Raw genomic sequence first — 7645 nt, 5'->3', positions numbered from 1 at the left:
GACGGACGGCCGCTGCTGGAGGTGAAGGAGAGGCGCGTGGTGGCGTGCGCTAGAGCTGGAGGAGAAGCGCGGGCGGCCACCGGAGGAGGAAGGACGCAGGGAGGCCGCTGCGGGAGGTGGAGTCGGGCGGCGTCGCGCGAACGGAGGCAAAGTCGGGTGGCACGGTGCAGACGCGGCCGGAGGTGGCGTCGGGCGGCGTCGCGCGGCCGGCGGAGTGGGGCGGCGCCGTGCGGCCAGAGGTGGCGTCGGGCGGCGTCGCGCGGCCGGCGGAGTGGGGCGGCGCCGTGCTGCTGGAGGAGCGGGGTGCCGCGACGCGAGGCGTTCGCCGCCGGAATGGAGCGGCGTGGCGGTACAGGCCGACGGGAGATGAAGGTGGAAGAGAGGCTGACTGATGGGGTCCACACGTCAATCTTTCATCCTATTTTATTCTCGTCCCTCCAACCAAACGAGATTGGAGATCGTCCCATCCCCCTTTAACCAAACACTGAGATGAGATGGGATAGATTGGCACCGTCCCGTCCCTGAAATCAGGATGGTCCCATCCCATCCTATTTCGCCCCCGAACCAAACGCTACCCTAGCTCATTCGTGGGCCACCAAAGTTCAGTGGGCCGTGCTACCTCGCAGCCCCGAGCCCGGTCGAAGCTTCTGGCGACGTTGTCCGGATCTACTCCCCCACCCTCGACCCTCCCGTCGTTGGCCTCGTGGTTGCGGCGGCGATGAGGGGCTCCACAGCTGCTCTCATGGCGGCGGCGCTGCTGATGCTGCTGGTGTCGCCGGCGCTGCTGATGCTGCTGGTGTCGCCGGCTGCCCCGGACACGTACGAGCAGGAGGCCCGCCGGATGTTCGTGGAGTGGAAGGCCAAGAACAAGATGACCTATAAATACGCCGGCGAAGAGGAGTGCCGGTACGCGGTGTTCAGGAGCACCCGCTGCCGCGTCGCCCGGGCCAACGCCGCCGGGAGGACCCCATCCGGCCTCAACGGTCTCAGCGGCTACGTCAGTGAGGAGGTCTTACGTGGGCACGGGGTCCGGACGGGGGAGAAATCGTACGAGGAGGAGACCCGCCGGATGTTCGTGGGGTGGAAGGCCAAGTACGGGAAGACCTACAGAGACGCCGGCGAGGAGCTGTGCCGTTACATGTTGTTCAAGGCCAATCGCCGCTTCGTCGTTAAGCTCAACGCCGCAGCCGCCGGGGAAACAGCATACGGCCTCAACCAATTCGGCGACCTCGCCGACGAGGAGGTCCGTGGATGCTACGACGGGCGCGGCGAGGAGATGGGGGGAAAGCTCAGCGCCAGGTGCCATGAGAGGCTGATTCAGTCCCAGGAGGGAAAGCTCAGCGCCAGGTGCCAGGCCGCCGTCGCAGGGGACACCATCTATGAGAGGCTGATTCAGTCCCAGGTAATCATCTTGCTGGTTTTAATTTCTTGGGGGAAAAAGAAAGAAATTGTCTCGTGTGGTGTGGTTGATTGTACACATTTGCAACAAATGGGGATTGTGGATTTTGTGCGACTAGTATATCCTGCTCCAACGTACTTGTCCTGTAATTATGGATTTTTTTTGGTCAACTGCAGTAGTTTCGGTATCCATATGAACACAAGTAGGCAATGTCTTCTGCCTGCATTGCTGCCGGCATGCCTGTGCGAGGTCGAGAGAGTTCGCGTGATTTCGGGTCTACACGAATCGGGCGGTGATCAGCATTCAGAACCTGAATCGTCAAGCACCGGATCGCTAATTACGAGATTGATGGATCGGATGGCTTGTGTTAACGGGTTGATGTGGATATGCTCTAAGAGCCTGGAATGCACGGCTTTAAAGTGGAGAGATTTTTATATATTGGTAGGATTTGTTAGCTGATTATACAATATTCTAGAGCTAACCACAAGTATGTGAATATTTTTATTAATCTCTGGATATGATTAACCTAGCAGTTCATTTTGTATTACTACTAGTATATGGTAACTGCAATACCTTCAATTTCTACATGGTTTTACCGAATTCGTTGTATAATTGTGTGATTCTATTATCCACTTGAGTACAGTATGGAAGAGAATCAGTGGTTTGGTTTTATGGTCAATGAGTGTTATAGAAAAACATATTCTTTTGAGTATGTTCATCAAACATGGACATTAAAATTTCTCAGCATTTGGACTGAGATAAGCTTAGCCGAAGAGGGGTAAAAAATTATAGTGTGCTAATGGTTGAGAAGCTGGTAAATCCATAAGCCGTTTTTCTCCAATTGATGATCTAAATTCTAACCATCTGCTGTCATTTGACATGATGCTAAATAGCCTTGTGGTCTTGGAAACATCTTAAACCTGAATCTCGTGTGGATTCTTTTGGTTAACTGCAGTAGTTTCGGTATCCATATGAAGACAAGTAGGGCATGTCTTCTATCTCCAGATCAAACGGAAAATTGCTGCAGTTTCGAGCCCATATTTCAATTGTGAACCAGTTTGTAATGTGCAAAGAATCATGTGGCATCTTGAGATTTTGAGTAGTGCCTTGGTGGGTAGACAAGGGAACAATTATTGATCCTTTCATAGATAAACAAATAAAAAGAGAAATAATACAATTTATTTTTTATATTGGTAGGATTTGTTGTCTGTCTATACAACATTCTAGAGCTAACGACAAGTATGTGGAAATTTTTATTAACCTTTGGATATGGCTGACCTAGTAGTTCATTTTGTATTACTACTAGTATATGGTAACTGACATACCTTCAATTCCTAGATGGTTTTACCGGAATTTGGTTGTATAATTGTGACTGTGTTCCTGACTGAAGTACAATATGGAAGAGAATCAGGGGGTTTGGTTTTATCATTTATGCTCAATGAGTGTTATAGAAAAAACATATTCCATCAAACATAGACATTAAAGTTTCTCAGCATTATGGTTGTAAATCCATAAGCCGTTTTCCTCTAATGGATGATCTCACCATCTGCTGTCATTTGACATGATGCTAAATAGCCTTGTGGTCTTGGAAACATCTTAAACCTGAATCTCGTGTAGATGTTTCACAATCGTATTGGTATCAGCATCAACTCAGTGTCATCACTGGCATAAAACCTCCTTGTAACTCTTATTCATTTAAAAAAACTTGTTTTATATAGGTTTGCCGGTGCGTTGCTTTGGAACTGAAACAAACAGAGTCTGGAGGTAGCGTCATTCCTGGAGATGAAGCACACATGTGGATCTGAACGTCACTCCCATTTGTTGCCAGACAGCCAGAGAATTTTAGAATAAAGATGTTGCTAATGTAATATGGTAACTTTGAGATGAAAATGTATGCATTCCCAACCTATGATAAAGATCGTTCTGATGTGTGTTTTCGGTTGTCCGCTATGTCAAACTGGCGGGCCTAGTAGGCCAGCCGTTCCATCTATGTCGACGTGGTGACTCTTGGGAAGACCTCTCCTGCAGTTGTTAAAAAAAATCATGGGCCAATTTGAAAGAATTGCTGTCTAATTTAATTTGCAACTCATAGTAATATATTCTTATTTGATTGTTGGTGTGGTTAAATAAATCATTTCTTGGGCACTGCTATATTGAGATACTATTAAAGTTTGAGAAACTGTGTCAAGACTGAAGAGGCCACAAAAGAATTAAGTCCACTGTTTCAATATAGCAGGCCCGTGCCTCCTCCGCGTTGCTGACGCCGGCAGCGGCAGGCGGGCCATTTGTCCCACACTTCGCCTCCAAGAAAGCGATCGAGTGGCCCTTTGTTCTGCTTGATGCGCGAAGCAAAGCAATGGCGCCCACGGTGCTGACTTTGACCATCTGTTATTGAACGCCACTCTGATGCTTCTTTTTCTCACGTCAACATTTGCCCCCAGCAAACTCTCACAGGAACACCGAGCGACGATGCGCAGAACTTTAGTGCAGGACAGAAATTCAGACGGATTTGCTGTTGGAGATCCACACATATCAGAACTTTAGTGTTGGACAAAAATTAAGTCCATTCTCTTTCTTTCCCCTTCTCCCCAACAGTTCCCGAGAAGGCGAAAGAGGGACGGAGCCAAATCCGGCGTCGATCCGCCGGATTCCCCTCGTCGGAGGCCGCTCCGGCGGTAGTACGGCAGGGGAATCGGGCGGATCGGCGGCCGGCGTAGGTTTAGCTTCTAGTTTTAGGGTAGGACTAGGTAGCTAGGGTTGCCGGTGGGTTGTGCGTCACTGCCTCCGTTCGTTCCGGGTGGAGGTGTCGAGGTCCGATCCATGGCGGCATCTTTTGCTTCCGACGGCCTTCGGGCTGGCGGAGGGCGGTGTTTTCCTGGGCGACGTCTCCGGCGGCGGTGTTGAAGACGGCAATCTTGTCTGCCTCTTCTTCTCCTCGGCTGGTGCCTGCTTGTGGTCTATGTTTCCCGGCGGCGCTCGGATGAGGGAGACGACGCCGTGTTTGTGGAATAAGGTACTCCAGGCTTCTCTCTTCTTCGTCGTCGTGTGCTCCGGCGGTGGCGTTGGGTCCGTGAGTCCTTGTATAGGAGTCACCCCTCTTTCTTCCTCGTTTGTTGGTTTGCTCGTTGCTTTTCTTTGCTTGCTGCTGCGCTTCGTTTCGGCTGGGCAAGTGGAGGCGAGCGGAGGGTTCAGGTCGAGGATCATGACGGCTGATGTGTGGTTACTGAGGATGTGCTGCAGCTTACCTATGATTGGTGTCTGGTTTTCGATCTGGGGATCTGTTGGTGGATGGTCGCCGTCTCGTTGCGTCCTGCGAGCGGAGAAGCACCGGCGTTCTGGCGAGAGGAGGAAGACGGTCAGTAGTTTCAGTTTGGACTGGGTTGTAATTTCCTTAATCTTCTGGGTCTTTGCTGTAAGATTTGGATGTACTGTGCTGGTTTTTTCCTTTTTAATATATGGTGCATCCTTTTCTCGCAAAAAAAAGAGCATTCGAGCAATAGAGACTGGATCATGCAGAGATACTTGAAAAATATATACACACACTATAGACAGGTCGGAGATCTGCTGCATCCTGACTCTGTATCATGCAGAGATACTCTGGATCATGCATCAATTGCCTCCCGGCCATCACGCTGCATCTTCTAGTTGTTCAGAAATTCAGATAGATTAACGTCACAGCAAAATGTAAGCAAAACTGCGAGCGCTGCAGCTGCTTGTATATACTTTCCACATCAGACCAGTTGGGCGTTTCTGATTACCGCTTCTCCAATGTAGCAGGTGTTTCAGGCAGCATTCCCAGTCACAGAAGGGAGAAAGAACCCAACAAGACAGAAAATACATTTGCAGATGCAGTCAAATTTCAGCAGCAACCATATGCACTGTACAAGAGATGAAGAAAAACGCAACATCGATGAAACGACTGGATTTTCATATTACCAGTCAGGCCATGATACTTCTCATAAATATTAGAGATACACAGACACTCAAGGTCAAAGCCTCAAAGCTCAAAGGTGATGACTGATGAACTTGCACTGCATGGCTTATCTCCAGAGGGACTACTCATTTCAAACTCCACTCTATAAACAGTGTTTGCTACAGTACTAAACAATGTTGCTACAGTACCCCCTCTCCTCACGCTGCAGTGATGCATGGCTACTCAAATTCTCCCCTCTGGAGAAAGTACGGATCCATGGCAAGTCAGAACCACGATTCTACAGGATGCACTTTTTACACCCACTCCAAGTGCCATCGCGACTTGGCGAGCAGGCACCGCCTGGACGCCTAGGCTGCTACTAGGCGTCGCCTAGGCGACAAAATTCCATGGCGAGCGCCTAGGCGACGCCTTTGAAACACTGCTCCAAGTTATGGGAATTTATCAAAATCACATAAAGAGATGATCTTGAGACGCCAGTATTAGAATGCGCAGGCAAAATCACAATTGTCATTCTGAGATATAATAACAGATTAAGATATCAACACCCCCATAACAATCACCAACTGCCCCACTTGCAAAAAATAATATGACAGCATAGCTATAGCATGTTACACACCCAAGAAAACCAATATCAGACATCGTGCTCAGATCCAACCACAGACACAGCATGGTAATTACAAAGAAATCGCCATTGCAATTGACTAGATACCATCACCAATAGCACGCCCCAATCAAATCAAGCGATGCGGACGTAGGAGCGGGCCGTGTGGAGAAGAGGATAAGGCCAAGGGTATTTTCGTCTCATCACGTCAAAAAACATCCGTAAAAATATTGTATGATGCACAAAATGTTAAAATGGCATTGTAGCGTGTTGTGTTTATTTCATAAGGACATTCAGGCGAAGCCCATTTGAACGATGGCATTCCAGCGACGACTAGTTTTGAAGATGGCGAACGGGCAAATAACTCCAAAATTTGACGCGGCCACGTTTATTATTTTTTTTTTGGATGAGTTGGAAAGACCCGAAGGAGGATGATTGCACGGCGGCGGTTTGTGTTGTGCTTGGCTGGAAAACAGAAAGGAACGGGGGGCTCTGTTTGTGTTGGGGGAGGAAACGGTCCACGATTTTAAGCACAGGCTTGCTTCCTGGCAAAGCACCCGTTGAGTTGCTTTTCTATTCCGGATCCCCCGTTGACTTTTATTGCAACGCAAATCGTGTTGACGTCACGTCATGCTTAACCCCGAGTCTTGAGACTGAGTATGTATACGGATGAGTAGTTACATTTTGGACGGTATATTGACAGTTCAATAGATCTTGTGTCTAAATTAATGTGCAAAACACGGAGAACACAGACAATGAGAAGTGTATTTTGCACCATCTTTTAGAAAGGAGAAAGATATACTGTCTGATCTAACACCGTGTTCGACTGGTCTGCAGCCCTCCAGCCCTATAGTATTTCTCTCTCACACCACTCCAGCTCCAGTCTCCAGCCACCAGCCAGGTAATAGTATTTTTCTCTCACACAACTCCAGCTCCAGCCTCCAGCTCCAGCCTGCCGAACATGGTGTAAGTTGTCTAATCCAAAGTGGTTATAAGATGGTTTTCTTATACAGTTATACTTTCGTTTAAAAAAGGTTTATAGTATAGTCTGCTAATCTCTTTTGAAAATAAAATTTACCTTTGTATCTTATATCTATCCAACAACAGTCTTCTCATTTACATCTCGCTCTTTTTGGTTGTTCCATTACCTCCCCTTCTTAGGCGTGTGTAACGGGCACGTGAAAAGGGACTCTGGATCCGACCGTTGAAGGACCTGCTGACAAGGTGACAATGGCTAAGCCGTACTGTATATTTAACCGTTACACGGCCTCCTCCCTCCGCTGGTGACACACGCCTTAGGCACCACCTAGGCACCTACCACAGACACATCGCTTCCTCGCTCCACCCTCTTGCTCTAGTATTGCCTCCTACTTTAGCGTGGCCGTAGCCTTCAGCTCTATTTGGTAGAGGTTTTTTCTGCTTAAATAAGCCGGAACTAGAAACCAAACAGTACGTTTTTTTTTCTAGCTTATCCTGGCCGCGCTTTTTTCCACAATATCCATTCGTACTAAAAACCTACCGGCTTATTTTGACAATGCCATCCGCTTATTTATACGGCGGTGGAAAAAAAATGCGAGCAGCAGAAGCTGTTCCAAACAGGGCCTTCGTTCGCCACTTATGTAGCTCAATTTCATCCTCATTCATGGGAAAGCATCATAACAAAAGAGTGTCATATGCACATTGCAACACCCGTCGGCCTGGATAAATTGTT

General features: G+C 48.3%; 1 protein-coding gene across 2 annotated transcripts; it reads left to right on the top strand.

Moving 5' to 3' along the window:
* The first annotated feature begins 551 nt into the window (after positions 1-551).
* LOC120713042 lies at positions 552-3526 on the top strand. 2 transcript variants are annotated; one of them, XR_005691158.1, is made up of 3 exons: positions 552-1402; positions 1576-1840; positions 3118-3526. XR_005691158.1 is itself a non-coding variant. In XM_039999011.1 (2 exons), the coding sequence occupies exons 1-2, from the start codon at positions 719-721 to the stop codon at positions 3202-3204; spliced, it is 771 nt and encodes a 256-aa protein (XP_039854945.1). In that variant the 5' UTR covers positions 563-718; the 3' UTR covers positions 3205-3484. The 2 variants fall into 2 exon arrangements, 1 of the variants encoding a protein (XP_039854945.1); XM_039999011.1 differs by lacking the exon at positions 1576-1840 and having other exon boundaries at positions 563-1402; positions 3118-3484.
* The last annotated feature ends 4119 nt before the right edge of the window (positions 3527-7645 follow it).

This window comes from Panicum virgatum, chromosome 6K, assembly GCF_016808335.1.
Source record: "Panicum virgatum strain AP13 chromosome 6K, P.virgatum_v5, whole genome shotgun sequence".
Lineage (NCBI taxonomy): Eukaryota > Viridiplantae > Streptophyta > Magnoliopsida > Poales > Poaceae > Panicum > Panicum virgatum.
This window is presented reverse-complemented; position numbering and strand designations above follow the sequence as displayed.